At 46.4% G+C, this 17,500-nt stretch overlaps 2 protein-coding genes across 5 annotated transcripts in view; both read left to right on the forward strand.

Moving 5' to 3' along the window:
* cep112 (centrosomal protein 112) overlaps nucleotides 1–2,929 on the forward strand; it is a 110,476-nt gene extending 107,547 nt beyond the window's left edge. For 2 of the 3 annotated variants that reach the window (XM_062532117.1, XM_062532120.1), the window contains exons 25-26: nucleotides 884–948; nucleotides 2,567–2,929. In XM_062532117.1, the coding sequence (XP_062388101.1) occupies nucleotides 884–948; nucleotides 2,567–2,570 (69 nt within the window). In that variant the 3' untranslated portion in view covers nucleotides 2,571–2,929. Of the gene's footprint in view, nucleotides 1–883; nucleotides 953–2,566 lie in introns of those variants that run through there. The other variant, XM_062532119.1, reaches the window with a different exon arrangement.
* Nucleotides 2,930–11,075: 8,146 nt separating this feature from the next.
* LOC134076858 (axin-2-like) overlaps nucleotides 11,076–17,500 on the forward strand; it is an 18,562-nt gene continuing 12,137 nt past the window's right edge. For both annotated transcript variants that reach the window (XM_062532121.1, XM_062532122.1), the window contains exons 1-3: nucleotides 11,076–11,457; nucleotides 12,746–13,681; nucleotides 15,897–16,034. In XM_062532121.1, coding sequence (XP_062388105.1) covers nucleotides 12,855–13,681; nucleotides 15,897–16,034 — 965 coding nt within the window. In that variant the 5' untranslated portion in view covers nucleotides 11,076–11,457; nucleotides 12,746–12,854. The remainder of the gene's footprint in view (nucleotides 11,458–12,745; nucleotides 13,682–15,896; nucleotides 16,035–17,500) is intronic.

The following is a 17,500-nucleotide window of genomic DNA, read 5'->3' on the forward strand; positions in this document are numbered from 1 at the left end:
GCGAGTCCCTGAAAACACAACGCAACAACTGTGCTGTTGGGCTTGAATAAATGTAACTTTTATTCAATCATTCGAATGTTTTTATTTTTTTGTTTTTTTATAGGTAATATTTTTGATTACAACTCCTAGTCAGTCAGTATTGTGAAAGTTAACAACTAAGTGTAAGACTTTTGTCTTGTCAATTACCTACAAGTTCAGTCACTAGGTGAGTAGGTTACAGACAGGTGTGTGCTGCTTGTCACTCACACACACCTAGTTTAGTAAAGCAAGCTTTCGTGGAATCCTGCTGTTGCATGTAGACAGTCGTGCATGCAAGCGGATTCCTTCTGCAGAGATGCGTGTCCTCGTCATTATAATAGCATCGCGCCGTGGTTCACGCAGTCCTGGCTCTTAAAGGGAATAGGAGTTGGCACTCGCATTGGTTTGATGGATGTTATGCCCAAAACACACCTATGCTTCATTAAGAAACGTAAGAAGTGCCCTTTCGAACCGTGTGTCTAATCGTTTATTTTGTCGTCAAACTAGCTAAAGTGGACTGGACAACACCCTAAATGCTCTGAAACTATACTTTTCAGACCATGCGTTTTAGATTGTCAAAATAGGGCCCGTTGCCTCTAAGTGTTGTAACTTGATCCGCTGATTATGTTTACGGGTATAATTACAGCATACAGCACAAGATGCTGGGTGAATGGTGATGTGACAGGCGAGAACTTGTGTGCGCGTCTTAGGTGAATGTCACCATCGTGAAGCCTACTACCGCCCTTCCTTTGATGCTAATGCCCTTCCTTAAATGTGTGTTCAGTGGTGAAGTGGGTGTTAGCAGGGACTAGACTCCTGCGGTGGTGGTGGTGTGTGTTGTCTAACTGCTGTTGGTTGTCTGCAGGTGAACTTCCTGCAGAAGAGGGCAGTAGTGCTACAGGAGGACCTGGATGCCAGCCGTGGAAGGAGGTGAGGACGCCGTAAAGTGCACGCCCACACACACACACACACACACACACACACACACACACACACACACACACATCCTCATACACAGACATTTCACACGTTGCATGTTCCCAACCCCTGTACCTCTGCCACAGACAGTAAAAAACCTGTTCTGTTCTTTCATAAACCTCAACACACACACACAAATTAGACTGACATCTGACAGGCAAAGGCGCACCCAGCAATATACAATCAAGCTCGTAAAAACAACAACAAAGAAGCCCGAGAGTTCAGACTTGGCATCGCACAGTCACTGTGCACTGAGGAAAGTCCACTGCCGTACACACTGTGTGTGAGTTGTGAGAGTTCACCCAATTTGTCGGGGGGGGGGGGGGTAGAGAGATGACACCACCACCACCACCGCCCGCAGCTCCATCCGTCCTCTCGCCCCACCCGTCCCCTGACTGAGCCCCTCCCTGCATGTAAAGCACCCACACAGGCCCAGAGATAAGGCCATGCAAATGGGCCCCTCGCCGGGGCAGTCCCCGATCCACCCAGCCACCCAGCCAGAGAGAGAGAGAGAGAGAGAGAGAGAGGGAGAGGGAGAGGGAGGGGACCGACACCTCAGGCAGCCCAGAGGCTGACACCAATCCTCAGCCTCTACCTCTACCTCACCTGGGCGTTGGTGTCCTGGAGCCCCTTGACTGGTGGTGCTGGTGGTGGTGCTGGTGGGTGGTGGTGGGTGGAGAGAGCGGTTCATGTCCGGGAGGGAGGGAGATGAGATAGAACATGAAAAGCGCCGGTGCTGCACTGGTCCCTTTGAGACGGCCTGATTGACGGCGCATTTCCTCCTTCCCTTTTAATTGAAACTGCGGCTTTGTGTTTGAGGAGGGATCGCCGCTAGTCAAATATTGGCCTACTTGAGGCCTAAGTGCTGCCCATGAGGATGGAGGGAGGAGTGGAGAGAGAGAGAGAGAGAGAGAGAGAGAGAGATACTGATATCTAAAGCCTGGAACCTACTTTCAGCAAGCTGACACAGAATGAGATCAACGCTGGCATTTGTGAGGTGAATGGTCTACATCATGGTTCCACCTGAGCTGACGTCCAATCAGAAGGAGCCTAGCTTGTCCTAAAGTTGTAGCCTGAGTTTGGATATCAGACAGTCTAGTTCAGTCCAGTTCAGTCTCAGAAGTACAGTACAATATCAGTTCCTCTCAGATACATGCAGACTTCTACGTCTTGTATTATGTGTGCAAAGTGTTAACGTGAAGTGTGTGTGTGTGTGTGTGTGTGTGTGTGTGTGTGTGTGTGTGTGTGTGTGTGTGTGTGTGTGTGTGTGTGTGTGTGTGTGTGTGTGTGTGTGTGTGTGTGTGTGTGTGTGTGTGTGTGTGTGTGTGGTCTTTTGGGCCCCAACCGTTGACTTCAAGGTAGCACTGCCACCATCGACTTCAAGGCATCTAAACCTAACCCTTGTAACCCTAGCGGCATCCAGGCAGCATTGTCTTGAAGTCAACCGTGGGGGCCCAAAAGACCATAGCATGTGTGTTTGTGTGTGTGTGTGTAAGAGAGAAATAGATGACGAATGAAGCTAACCATCGTATCTGTATTTTATCTCTTTCTGGTGTCTCCACTCTCACAGGTAACAGCTGTTCATCCTGCACTGATGGAAGGTTCTCTGAAAACTCCAGAATGAAGTGAGCACATCATACACATGTGTGTGCATATACACACACATACACACTTACAAGGTGGCCTTGACTCACAGATGAAGGATCATCATTTCTCCACTCATTTACAGTGGTATTCATGTTGCTATGTTTGTCTTCTTTGTGTAGCATTTGTTTATTTAACACGTTTTTAAAATTCATCTTCATAACTCCATTGTATTTATGACACCTGCTTTTGTTTTTGGTTGTTTTTTAATGACATGAATTCAGTATAATGTATTTTTTTACTTCCATTTTAATGTTTTAGTAAGTTTTAAATCTAGCATCATTTTATTAAAGACATCAATTTCACTGTTGCCCTCGTTATTTCACATCACTATCACTTTAAAGGGGTTTAGTTAAGGGAATAGTTGAGCTGTTTGGTTACAATTTACTGGGATGGCCTCCCTTTCAGACTACCTACAGATTATAAACAAACAATATGTTGACACTGTTAACAACAAATTATGGTTAGGGGTTGGGTTTTGTTGGTAGCGGCGATGTTCAGTAACTGTTCATCAACAAATGGGCAGAGGTAGCGTAGTTGCTAAGGAGCAGGTAAAGTTGTGGGTTCAATTCCCATCGTCCATCATTGTGCCCTTAAGCAAGGCACTTAACCCTGTTGCTCCTGGGACAATGGCCCTTGTAATAATAGTTGACACAAAGTGGCTTTGAATAAAAAGCATCTGCTAAATAACTTATTACAGGTAATGTAAATGAAATGTACAATTTAACTGAACTTAAAGAAACTATCTGTAAAGTCTCTTTAGGCAAGATTATCCAAGGTGTTATCAAATGTGTTATGAGTTAACAATTGAAGCTTTAGATAGCTAAATTATCTTTAACCTAAAATGTTTTCTGAGTTGATGAATGCAAGAAATTAATCTTGTGAATTTACTGCCCACTGCAGTAAGTCCACTGCAACTCAATACTACATTACTGTATCAAAGAAGTCAATAAATTACCTCTGAAGTAGACTAGCCCTTAAGTATAATCAAGTGAAGCATCCATAGTACTCACAGTGGACTATTCCTGAAAAGACGACTGCTACTACTTGCAAAACTCCAGTCAAATGGCGTTATTTGTTAATTTTGACTTTATATCTCATTTAAATTCAAAGGATCCATTTTGAACTTGTTTCCTAACTGAAAGTGATACTTAATTCCTGTCTTTGCTCGTCTCCCATAGTGTACTCTCTAGCTAATACATCAAAATGGTTGGATTGGGGCAAAAAAACACACCACTTCACATGTGGCAGGAGAGAACCCTTGAAAGGCTTTTCCTGTCTTCACAGGAAATTTTTTGAACGAGCATTCCAGATATTTGCACCATGAACACATAAAAGGGAATGTTGCATTGTGGTATGTTGGTTCGTTTGTGCGCTGTGTTGCCATAGGCAGAAGATAGAAGACTAGCACACAAGATCTGCTATTCCATGACAGCTCTGGCTGTAAATTGCGTCTGCAACCACACCACACCTTAGCTTTTCTGAGTTGGTACTGAGAGAAACCGCTGACGACCTTTCACCCTCATCTGGAATACTGAGGTTCTAGAAACTTTAAAAGACCTACCCTACAGCACCCTACATTGAGTTTCAAAACATAACCTTTTTATCATAATGTGGCAGAACTTCTCATTGTGTTGCTTTGCTACACTGAGATCACACAGAGCTTTATAGGACAAAATATTTGTGACATGTCACTGTCTGTTTGTCCAAAAAGCCTTTTCATTTCAATTCAAACTGCCATCTGCCTGATTTGGCAAACAGAATTCCTACCGGAGGTTTTGCTCCTTCTTTTTGAGGGATCCTCGTTGTTTTATTGAGCTTATGAGTCAAGGAAGTTCTTTATCTTCCAGTTGTGCTTCATGGCAGTCCTGTCTCATGTCTCCTATCTCTGTGAGAATATCATGAAAAGGAGTTTGAGAGATGATCAGATACATTGCTTTTGTCTGCGAGGCCTGTCTCCTGCATTTGTTTCTTTTTTAGATGGTGATCAGTTCCATCAAAATTCAATACCAGGAAGCAATTTAGGGGGACATTGAAGTCAGAATTGTATTCTCATGTCCCAGCTTACGTTGGAAATTGCTCTCTTTTACGCATTTATTACGCACTTCTACCCCCAGTCTGCCTATTGTCCCGGAGTTTACTGTTTCTCCACTGGTTCCAAAGGAAATTTTACACCACTGCCTATTTATTTGATGTGTTGATTTTGTGCTCCGAGCTATGCAAGAGGGGATTGTCAGATGGGAAACGGACAGAAAGCTTTTGGTAAAACGATAATGATTGGAAGGATCACACGAATGACACGCAGCCTTTTCTTCCCAACAGAGCCATTTCGGCTTCCTGAGCGGATTCTCAGTGGTTTTGTTAAGGTCACTGAGGGGTTGAATTGAAGCGGGGCTCTGCAGTATTGGTCAGGTTTCAATTTGAAGCAGCTGACCGCAAGGTGTGATGAAGATATGACAGCTGTGTGTGGGTGCCTGTCTGACAAAGTTCCTTTCGGTCTTTGCTGTGGTCTCTCTTTTTCTTTCTCTCTCTCTCTTCCACGCTCTCCCTCTTATTCTATTAATTATAATGTGGGAGAGATTTGGGGACTAGCTTTGAGATCAAAACTGAAGTGGTTGAACATTATGAGTCGGCAGCCCAAGCCACCGTCACACCGTGCAACAAACCCGCTTACTAATACAACCACTGAGGTGGCCTCAGGCTTTTGAACTGTTAGAAACCTGTTGGTTTCCAACAATCGTTCCAATTTGAGGGAGGATCAAAGGCACCGCCGCACACACACACACACACACACACACACACACCCTGATGTCTTCTTATCTGTGCATCAGCAGTCTGGTGACATGTCATAGCATTACAGCATCAGGGACGAGTTGTATTGGCTTCACCTGTAAAAGAGGTGTGGCATCACCATCCTGGGTGCAGTCCAATCAGTGGCCAACGTCCTCCCCCTTTATCACCTGTCCTTCATGGGGATTTTTATACCGGCTGTTCAAGGTGGGAATGTTGCACTTTTATTCTGTCGCGCCTCTCTTTCCGTAAAAGGTACCAGTGCAGGATGGAGTGTCATAGTTTCCTTTATTACACAAGAGGATGTAGTCACAGCGTTGTTTTGTCTCTGGGAGAGTTGGCATGACGGCATAGGGCTGTGAAGAAACCTGGCAGCTGACCAGAATGAAGCAAAGTATTGTGTTGTTGCCAGAACGCTAAATCAAACATAACAAGCAGAAAGTATTTCACATGGTGCATACCAACTTTGCTCGAGTCATAACTTAGCGATACATGTGCAAGGCTTAGTTGATATAGTCAAGGGTTCTGTTAGGTAGGTTTATCACCACATTGCAAATGATATCAGGCTAACTAAATAAAGCCAGTTTTTTAGTGTTAGAGCTTTACTTTAAATGGTATTCTGCTATTTTTTTTTTTTTTTTTTTTTTTTTTTTTTTTTAAATCCAAGTTATTTTCAAATGCAGTATTACAGGTAGCCTGGGTTTCCCATACTGCCTTGCGCGGTGATTTCTTTCACGCTGCTAAGGCAGTCTGGAAACTAACGCCCCCATTTTCGCCTGATGTTGGTGGCCAATCACAGAACAGGGGAGAAAGCAAGACCATGATGAGCTATGCAGAGACGCATTTGATTGACATCCGTGGCGCCCAATGAACGGATCTGGGCATTTTTTCAAATACGAGAAAATGAACGTCTGGTTGCCAGACCACGTCTCATTTGAGAAGTGGGAGGCGTTAGCCAGGCTATATTACAGGTGTATTACAGAATGCCGCCTTGCTGTTTAAAAGCACCCAGTGCGGCAGCATTATGCTGCTCTGTTTGGTTCAGTGTAAACTGGTGACTACTACTGGTGAGTAAATGAGTAAACTTTGAGCTGTGGTGAGGTGTCTACGCTAGAGTTCCCTAAATAAAATCCCCTAAAAGACATTTGAACATGCAGGTCATTACAGCACTCGCCATCATGTCTTTGGTGTCTATTTCATAGACATATTGATTTTTACTCGGTTGTTTTGAAAGTCATTGTTTTTAAACGTAATCTATAGTCTATACATCTCCTTGGAGTGGATCTCAACTGCACATATTTCCCTTTCCTTGCTTTCCAAGCTGTCACTCACCATCCTCTCTTTTCTGTTCTGGACTGTGTGCTGGAATGAGCGGATCAATCCGTTCTGTTCGCGTGCCTCATTGTGACATAGATTTCCTGTCAGAGCCCCTCTCTCCGCTCGGCACTCAGACGAGCAGGCCATGTTTTTTCCCCCCTTTTTTCTCTTTCCATTCCCCCTCCACTCCGTGGGCCTGATCTGAACAGATGAGTGTGTTTCCAGTCTATTTTATGCTCTTTACCTCCGCGAGGCTGCGCTCCGCTCCGCGGCTCCCTGTAGTCCGTCTGTCACTCACGCTCGGCGCTCGGCCTTCATGTTGAACGCCTGCCCAGCTCCCCGGCTTTCTCCACCTTGCATGCATCTCCGAGGGAAGGCGGAGGGGGAAGCGCGAGGCGGGACTGCATATGCTGTAAAGGGTTGTGTATTGTTGCTCAGTTATCTGTTTCACATCACATAGGAGGGGAACAATCTACAAGAACCATCTGTGTGTGTGTGTGTGTGTGTGTGTGTGTGTGTGTCTCTCTGGTGATTCTTTCAATAACCATTTCCATTGACGTTGCTGGGTTTTTCCTGAGTCTTGAATTCAGACCAGCTTATGAGTTTGGTTGTAGTCACCACACTGCAAATACGGAGCAGGTGGTGGATGTCTATGAGCCACGCCATGAATGGTGTCAGAGCCGTACCATGTGGTGTTGAGCCCTTAAAGAATATGTTGGTTTTTACTTCAAAATAACTGCTCGTTTTGATTATACACTGACTTGTAATAGGGAAAATGGCTCTGTCTTTGCCATTGTGTGCCCAAAAGGCCTGGTATTGTGCACAGTAACTTTGGTGTACTGTACGCTTCAGGCCATTTCAACCACTTTCTGATGCACTGGATACCACTTTAGTGTCATTTTCTCCCATGCAGGGCAGTCCGATGGGCTGTCATGAAACCCTGCATGTTGAAAAACGATGAAGTTGTACTCAGAATGCTGAAAACTGACACCTTGGGGTCAACACCAATTGATGTTGCTTTGTGGAACAAAAGCCTGTCCAGCAGTCCGGCACTCAGGCAACGTCGCTTTCAGCTGACCATTCCAGGGCACATGTGCAGAACACATCTGAGGGAGAAAACACATACGTAAACCGAGAAGGAGTTAGGATTGTGTGCAGTTATGGCTGTCAGCTTGTAGTGACAGGCTGGTGTCTGTTTGGCAGTGGTGACTGTGGCTTTTGAGTGCGGGGCTCGTAGAGGCTGCACATCTGGGCGAGTGTTGCCTGTGGGGTGACGTGTCCATCAGACGTCCTGTCTGTCTGTCTGTCTGTCTGTCTGTGTGTGTGTGTGTGTGTGTGTGTGTGTGTGTGCCATCAGCAGAGTCACAGGAGGACACCCCGTCACCAACTCCACACACAGCCCTCTCTGATCTGCAAGCTGCTGCACTTGTGCATTGTTTTGTGTAGACTTTTGCACACTGTTTTTACTCTCTCTTTTTTTACACCATTCAAGAGCAAAGCATACCCATATGTCAGTGGGGGAGATTTTCCGATGTCTTTTTGTTCAGACGCTATAAGCATTAAATGTATTCGCTAAAATCCTCATATATACAGTACTTCTGCCCACCCTTTTTTTTAAAAGATTCTATATTGTTTTGTGCTTGTTTCAACGGCTTTTCTCATCCTGAGAAGAGAGAGCGGAACAGTGCCCCCGACCCCTCTTGTCCAGTGATCATTATCCTGGGCAGACCAGACCCCCCCGTCCCCCCCCGTCCCCCAGAAGCGCTCCTCTCCGTGGCGATAATTCCCACCTCAGCCCCCCCCTCCCCCCCCCCTCTCACCCTTTTGGCCACATGAATGAGCGAGCAAAACAGAAATCTTTAGCGCGTCTTCATTTCTAGCGAGGCGAGGCGGCGGCGGCGGCAGGAGTGAGGAGATGAAAGTCATTACTGCCGATGAGGAGGGTTTCATGGCCAAAAAGGGATTAGGTGAACATCAAACATTGTTTCTATACATTGTTAGACTTTAAAGTCATGCGCAAAATGGGATTAAAACCCAGCGAGAGAGAGAGGGGAAAAAAGGAGGAGAAGAAAGAACACCAATAAATAACCTTCAGTACTCTTAGCCCCCACCCACCCACCAGCAGCTCCAGCTCCATCTCCAGCTCCAGCACCACCTCCACCGGCTGCAGCAGCAGCAGCAGCAGCAGCACCACCCCCAGAGCTGGAGGAGCAGACAGCTTCCGCTCGGTGCAGTTTGTGAATGCACATTTTCATTCTAATCTCCACGCCATCCTCCTCTCTTAGAAGAAGACCGTTTCAGGTTGAATTTTAAAGACGAGCCTCTGCCTCTCATCAATTCTTCTGGATTTTTCTCTTCTTGTGTGTGGGTGTGGGGGTGTGTGTGTGTGTGTGGGGGGGGGGGGTTGTTTGTGCGTGCATGCATGCTTGAGTGTGGGTGTTTGTGCGTGCATGCATACTTGTGTGTGTGTGTGTGTGTGTGTGTGTGTGTGTGTGTGTCTGTTTAAATAAAATGCCTACTTATGTCCTGAGATGTCCTTTGTAAGCTCTGACGGGGTGGTAAAGCAGCATGTCCGACTTCAAAGCAGAACTCGGCTCGCGGCTTAAAATTGTGTCCTCTTTGCTTGGCTGTCTGGCATCTCGATTCTGCTGACAAGTGCTCTTCCTGCCTTCCCGTCTCTCTCTCTCTCTCTCTCTCTGGTGGTACTGCACGGTCCCTCCCAGGCCCGCTGTGCCCAACTGAGCTGTGTTTGTTTGGCTTGCCGAAGAGTGGCACCCTAAAAAAAGTATCATCTGTGAGGGGGAGTTGGTGTCTGATGTATCTGTCTGTTTGCCATGTCTTTCTCGCTCTGTTGCGCCTTACCCCTCCACACATTCATCCTCTCTCTCTCTCTCTCTCTCTTTCTTCTGTCTCTCTCTCTCTCACACACACACACACACACAGACAGTGTTGTTCTTCTCATGTGGAGTTGCTGTTGTTTTCTCTCTCTCTCTCTCTTGCGCCTACTTTCCTTCTCCCTGTTTGTTTGTACTTCTTTCTACTTTTCACTCTTCCAGCGCTTCTCTCTCTCTCTTCCTCATTTTCTCTCCCTTGTTCTCTATCTATCTCTCTCTCACTCCCCTTCAGAATGGTAGAAATGGACATTTACACTTCCCCTCCGTGTGGACCTCTTCAATAATTGCCATAAGCCTCCCTCTTGGTTTCCTTCGGCATTGTCCTCTTGCAGTCTTTGGTCTGGCTGAAGATAAAGGGATAATCACTTCAAAGGGAGACTGCTAAGAGTTTAACCCCCAAGCCCAGAGAGGCGGCAGACAATCCCGTAATTGAGAGAGCAGTTACTGATCATAGGGTTTGGTGTGGTGAGAGAGGAGCAGGCACGCTTTCAGATGCTCTCACTTTTAGCTCTGTTTACTCTCTCTCTCTCCCTCTCTGTGTCCCTCTCTCTCTCTCTCTCTCTGTGTGTGTGTGTGTGTGTGTGTAAATGTATGTTGTGAAAGTCGAACAAGGACAGTAGCTGTATGTCATCATTTTATGTCATCCACAATGACTAAGTTGATACGGAACTAAGTTTGGAACAGGAACACCAGCATGGTTAACTTAAGGCTAGTTTTGCCGTGTCAAATCGTACACTGACATTGATGAGATGACAATATTTCAAGTTGGCCCTATCATGTTTACAACTTCTAATTCATCTGAAAGTTTCTAGAACCCTCCTAGTTGTGAATGCCATCTACACAATGACATTTAGTGTATGCTATTATATTTCAATTATTTCCCATTGTATGATAAATCCCTCTTGCTACAGCTTGAGGAGGGTCTTATTTTAATTTGTCCATATACAATATGTAGTGTAATATATTATACATATGTGTATGTATGTTGTAGCCAATAAGATGTTTATAATTAATCAAGATTTTTAAAATGCACAAATTATGTAGACAAACTAGATCATCCGTTGAGCGGAAGCATTGTCTGTTTTTCCTTATTATGACTTTAGGCTGTTGGTTGTTCTTTCTGTCAGCTCTGTGCATGTCTGCATGTAGCCTGTATGGACACGAATGGGTTAACGTGAGAACTGCGAATCTTGTAGAAAAAGAGCCTGTGTCTTTAAAGTGGATGGAGCAACAGAAGGATTGTAGGGAGAACGCCATTGGGGCGGCAGATCACTTACTTCTGACGTTCCAAAGCCTCGGGGAGTTGGCTCAAGATTGCTCGGCTTTGATAAGGTCCTTGCAACTTAGTAGTAACTTTGCTTTCGCAAGTGTTGCCCAGAAAGCTCTTCAGTGTTGTATGATCGTAATATTTTTCCGACTATCAATACCATTTGGCTCAGATTGGACAGTTAGATGCGCATTAATAATAGGCTACGAGGAATTTGAGCCATTTGTGCTGCGTTAGAGGGCGCAAAGGAACATTTTTTTTCTATGTACCTTCCTGGACCAGTCTGTCGGCTGCTTACTTTGAAGACCACTCTTAAACCCAGAGCTCAGTCCGTGCTGGAAGCGCCCTGAGGAGAGTTACCGTATGGCGTGGCTGCTTAGCGCAGAGGAAAGGACGGGAGAAAACTATTCTTTTTTGTAGAAGCATTCATGTTTTCGCCTTGTAATCTGTGCCATTTTAAAACAGACTGCGCCGTCTGAACTGGATTGTGGATTATTTTTTTGAGAAAAACCGTAGACTTTTGGAGTGTCTAAAACTCGTGGATCGATGGTAAGTTCCTATCGTGTATGTTCTCCTTGCGATGGCCCCAGAAGGGACCTTTGATGTGCTGTTGGCTTGCTTTGAAGTAATCTGGTTTCGAGATTTATGCCTCGTTACATTAATATTTGTAGAAAAGTGGTCTTTTTCATAATGATGTTGTACTTTGACATATATCACTTAGACTGGGCAGTGATTTTAATTACTGTACGCTTATAGAGTATTCATTACGCTGGTGAAAAGAAGTTTGTGGAAAGCATTCCTCCCTGTGATCCAAGACTGTGTAGCCTATTGGCGGGGCTACTTCAGGGTCTGCTTTTTAACATTACAGTTTATGTAGCCTTTTTGCTGTCTTGTGTGATTGTAGAAATTGTTATTATTACCCAAACAACAGCTGTACCATACCCTTATGGGAGTCCTGTTCCGATGTTTTTATTGGTGAGTTTGGAATGTAGAGTAGTGGTGTTTGAAGTGTAAAGAGTTGTTTGGGATGAGACTGAGGGAGCTCGTGCTGCGTCTCGTTAGGGAGTAGTTATTAATCCGTGCAGATGCGGTGGTGTGGTAGGATCAATGATATGATACAATTATTAATGATACAGTGTATCTCGGATCAGCGATTGTAACATTCTACTGGTGTTGCGGCAGAGTGGAGCGGCATAGGGCTGCTTGTGATCTTGCGCTGAATTTTCTCGGGGGACGAAATGTTCTGAATCCTAAGCTTGGCTCGTGGAAATGGGGGCGTATGAAGCTTTCACACTGTTAGGTAGGCTACTCCGCATGCATTTACTGTTGGATATTGAATATGTATGACAGGATAGCCCGTAATCTTGGGATTTTGTCCAAACGACTGTTGTGGCATCCCTCTTTGATTCATTCCCAGTAAGTTAAAGTTAGGAGTTTTTTCTGTTCATTTGAAATGTAACTGCATTTAGTTGTAGCCTCAAAAATGCACAGTAGACTGACTAAAGCATGTGTTGTTATGAGCTTGGTCTGTTATGAATTGGTACGTATATCATTGTATCTGGAGTGGATAGACCTTTAGTAGTTGATGTGAAAATGCCCGAAATCTTGCCTTTTGCAGAAACGACAACTATATGGATATTGTATATTATTTTGTCCAAAGTTAGGCGCTAGTGTAAAAGAGGTTGAATAGTGAATCGCAACCGAATTCGTGTTGTTTGATCTTGTTTCCTCTTCTGAGGACCTGTACCACCATTCTGAACGGACTTCATGCTGCATGGCTCTCTTTGAAGTTTGGGTGGATCTGGTTTTGATTAGATCAATACCTTCTTTTTTTCAGAGAGAAGACAGGCAGACCGGCTCCCCTGCAGTTTTGAGAGAGAAAGAGAGGCGATTGCAGTTGAGCACAGAGGAGGGGGACGCGACGCAAGGGTGCCGAATTCACAGCCATGAGTAGGGCTCTCGCAGACCCCATCGCCACCAGCTTCAGAGAGGATGCTCCTCGTCCCCCCGTCCCGGGGGAAGAGGGCGAGACGAAATGCTACAACCCCTGCAAGCTCGCCGTGATGAGACTCAAGGATACGGTTAAATCCGCTGTAAAAGTCGCCCCTCCCGGCTCCGCGGCGAGGAGGGATGAGGATGGACTCGGGGAGCCGGAGGGAAGCGCCTCACCGGATTCGCCCCTCGCGCGGTGGACCAAGTCTTTGCTTTCGCTTCTTGGGGACCAAGACGGTGCTCAACTTTTTCGGACATTTCTGGAGCGAGAGAAATGTGTGGACACGCTAGACTTTTGGTTTGCCTGCAACGGTTTCAGGCAAATGGACCTCAAGGATACCAAAACGCACAGAGTGGCTAAAGCAATTTACAAGCGATATATTGAAAACCACAGCGTGGTCGCCAAGCAGCTGAAGCCGGCGACCAAGACCTTCATTCGGGATAGCGTCAAGAGGCAACAAATTGACTCATCAATGTTTGACCAGGCACAGACGGAGATTCAGACAGCGATGGAGGAGAACGCTTACCAAATGTTTCTCACCTCCGACATCTACCTCGATTACGTCCGGAGTGGGTGCGAGAATGCCGCTCACGGCAGCCCGGATGGGCTGGGCAGCCTCAAACTTGTGTGCGGCTACTTGCCCACCCTTAACGAGGAAGAGGAGTGGAGTTGCAGTGACTTCAAAGCCAAAGCCTTAGCCTCCATGGTCGGACTGTCCGCGAAAGCCCTCCGGACAGCTCCCTCTGTGAGGGCGGTGGAGGCGCTGGAGAGAGGATACAGGTAGGCTACGTTTTCAGATGTTCAAGTTCAAATGTCAATGGTCTGTATTTTTAATTAAATTGTATACAGTGTGTGTGCCACAGGGTTATGATATGTTATGAATATCAAACGTTATTACACTACTATTAACGTTAGCACTAGGCACACTAGACTGTTTTTTTTTCTTTTTTTTCGTGTACGTTTGCTGCAATGGATTCCCGGTCTTGGCATGTAGGCTAGTAAGTTTCCCCCTCGGCCGAGTGCGCTGTGAGCTCACCTGGCTCACATTAAGCCAAGAGGGAGAACTCTGGCTGGGAAAAAAACATCAATGAAAGCGCTTTAACCTCTGCCGGTAATCACAGACACTCACGCGGGCCCTCTACTGGCCTGCCGAAGTTTCCGTAAGTTTGAAGTAGGCTACTTCGGCAGACACCGAATATCTCCCAATTAGAGTGCAAGCTTATGCAAGTCATCTTAACGTTTTGCTTAGACGTAGTCTATGCATTTTCATGAAAACTGTGCGTATTTTTGTTAATTATTGGTAGAATATTGGGATTTATTAGAATTGATCTGAATTGGTCTTGAACCAATAGCTCGTTATTTTCATAATGACGCTTCAAAAGGCAACAGATTCTGTGCCTGTCTGATAACCTTCTCTTATGCTGTACCTGAATTGTCATATATGAGGCATATAGACATCTAACCTTAGAATTCCTCAGTGTGCAAATGTTCCTAAACATTTCCTCCATCCTCACAGCTGCCAGCCTTCTCCATTAAAAATGGTCAGTGTGAGGATTGTGGAAGGTGCCAGTTTAATGTTTGTCTGACAGCAGGTGTCCACAAACCCCTAAACTGCTGTGAGGGGGACAGGGCAGGATTCAGGGAGCATGTGGGAATGGTGTGTTAACTTAACGGCACATATAACAGGGCATAGACGGATTGGTGCGGAGGATCAAAGTTGTTTTTTATATATTCTATGTAATGTTCTATATCACCTGAGGTGTGGGAGAACCTTTAGATAACATTAGAACTCTGTGCTGAGAACCAGATTGCTCCTCCCTTCCGATTTACTCGGAAATCAAGAGATGGACTTGGTGGTCCACTCTGTGCGCGGTGAATTTACTTGTAAATCAAGAGATTTTGCTATAGTTGCCGATTTTCTGTCACACATATATAGTTTGTGCATGTTGCGGAGGAGAAGGAGAATAATGATACACAAAGGGGGGATAGAGAGGGAAAGGAAGGAAGAAAATATGAAGGTGCTAGGAGGTGTCTGCCTCCTGAAAGCGGGCGAGTGAAAAGGCGCCGGGTGAAAAGGGAGGTCTTCTGGCATTTGTTAAAGGTCAAGCTCTGTGTCCAGCTCTACGGCCATGTTCCCCCCAGAGAAACGCTCGGCTTCTCACCTCTCTCACCCCGCCGGCCTTTTTAGCCCTCTTTTCACTGATGCAGGGTCTCAGTCCTTTCATCTTTTCTTCAGCAAATGCCCTTCTCTCTTTCCACCTCTCTCTCTCTCTCTCTCTCTCTCTCTCTCTCTCCGCTGTCTCTCTTCTCTCGCTCTGTATTTTTCTTGGCCGTGTTCATATAGATTTGACCACTCTTCTGCCGTCACTCTCTTCCTTTTCCCGAGTCACAGCTTTTGTCTTGTCCAAACACCCTCCTCACCGGGGGGAAAAGGAAGCTTGCAGGGTAGAATGAAGCAGACAGAGAGGGTTAGGGGGAAGGATGAGGAGAAGTGAGGGACAGAGAGAGGGTTAGGGAAAGGATGAAGAGAAGTGAGAGACACAGAGAGGGTTAGGGGGAAGGATGAGGAGAAGTGAGGGACAGAGAGAGGAAATGAGGGAAGGCAAGAGAGGGAGATGCTGAGAGCCCAGTGCTGACCGACCACATGTGAGATGTGTGTGTGTGACTCTTTAGTGAAGAACTATACAGGGACAGAGCACTAGATGGAGAACTCCCTGCTCACCTCACCTGGTTATTCACTGTACACACACACACACACACACACACACACACACACACATACACATACAGAGACACATACCGACAAACACACTACTGATGTCACTCCAATAATCAGATCTGTTGTCTGGGGGGAAAAAATGAAGGATCCACTGTTGTGATGTAAGTGGCTTGATCAAGTACAGTGCCATTTAACTCATTACGCGCGTGTGTGTGTGTTTCCCTGTGTGTGTGTGTGTGTGTGTGTGTGTGTGTGTGTGTGTGTGTGTGTTCCCAGGTCGTACAGGCGTGGGGAGTCGCCGAGTCCCTTCCACATCAGCACCGGTCTCGCCTTCGCTCCGGCCTCCAGTGCCAACGACAGCGAGATCTCCAGCGATGCCATGACAGACGACTCCATGTCCCTGGCAGACAGTCTGTGAGTACAGCATCCTCTTTTCCTCCCTCCCTCTCTCTATCTCTCTCTCTCTCTCCCTCCATGCTACCCTGATATTCCCTCTCTTCTGCTTTCTTCTCACTGCGTCTTTGAACGATGTGCAACTTCCAGTCCCTTTGCAGCCCAGTTGTGCTGTATGGCTGAGTGAGTGAGGGGGGTAGGGGGGGCAGAGGTTAAATCTTTTCTGGGGCTGTTAAGGGATACTGCAGACGTTTGAAGTGGAATATTCCACTTTGAAGTCTTGAAGGATTTGTTATGCCGCTTGGCTGTCCACTGCCATCGCCAGTCCACCCCCCGTCTCAGCGCTAGTCCGGCTGTCTCGCAGCGCTAATTGAAAATCTGTAGATCTTAAGAGGAGAGAAGAAATAGAGGGAACTGAGATGTTAAGTTTTTCCTCCAGGGCTCTCTCTCTCTCTGTGTGTGTGTGTGTGTGTGTGTGTGTGTATGTATGTGTGTGTGGGTGTTTGTGTGTGTGTGTGTGTGTGTGTGTGTGTGTGTGTGTGTGTGTGTGTGTGTGTGTGTGTGTGTGTGTGTGTGTGTGTGTGTGTGTGTGTGTGTGTGTGTGTGTGTGTGTGTGTGTGTGTGTGTGTGTGTGTGTGTGTGTGTGTGTGTGTCTGTTTTTTAAGGTTGAGTTTTTGCTCTGTCTCAGTAGAAAGATTTCTTTTTTTGCTGTTGCTGCTGAAGGGTCTTCTGTCTGCTTATGGTGAAAGCTAGCATCACTGTTTGTTATCCATTTCAGTTGGGCAGGAAGAGTTTGAGCTGTTTGTGTGTGTGTGTGTGTGTGTGTGTGTGTGTGTGTGTGTGTGTGTGTGTGTGTGTGTGTGTGTGTGTGTGTGTGTGTGTGTGTGTGTGTGTGTGTGTGTGTGTGTGTGTGTGTGCTGAGGCCATCTAGGCCATAAAGCTGCCTCTGAAGAGGCCTGGCAGTAAATAAAAGCTGGGCTGGGACACTTGGGCCGGTTTGATCTCTCACTCTGCTACAGGGTGGCGGACCCAGTCTCAGCTGTGGCCTGGGCCCTCCATCGGGAGCGAGAGAAAGAGAGAGGGATGGAGGGAGAGGAGAGGAGAGGAGTGGCAGAGGAAAAGAGCGAGAGTCTGTAGTCTTTGAGGGAGGAGAGGAGCGAATGCGTTGTGGTGGGGATGAAAGAGGCAGCTGAAGGGCTTTTCAGACCCATTGTTGGGCGTCAGGAGAGCGCAGCATCTGGGGGGGGGGGAGAGGGGAGCCAGCAGCCCGCCTGCTCTGGAAGCCCCGGCACCAGGGCCCAGCTCTGGGAGGACTGGAGGGCTGGAGGAGAGAGGAACCGGGATAGTCGGCATAGCTTCCTGCTTTCAGATGCCGCTCTCAGAAGTGTAGCACCGTGTGTGTGTGTGTGTTTATGTGTGTGTTTGTGTGTGTGTGTGTGTTTGTGTGTGTGTGTGTGTGTGTTTGTGTGTGTTTGTGTTTGTGTGTC

This window comes from Sardina pilchardus, chromosome 3 (genome assembly GCF_963854185.1).
Source record: "Sardina pilchardus chromosome 3, fSarPil1.1, whole genome shotgun sequence".
In the NCBI taxonomy this organism is placed as follows: Eukaryota; Metazoa; Chordata; class Actinopteri; order Clupeiformes; family Clupeidae; genus Sardina; species Sardina pilchardus.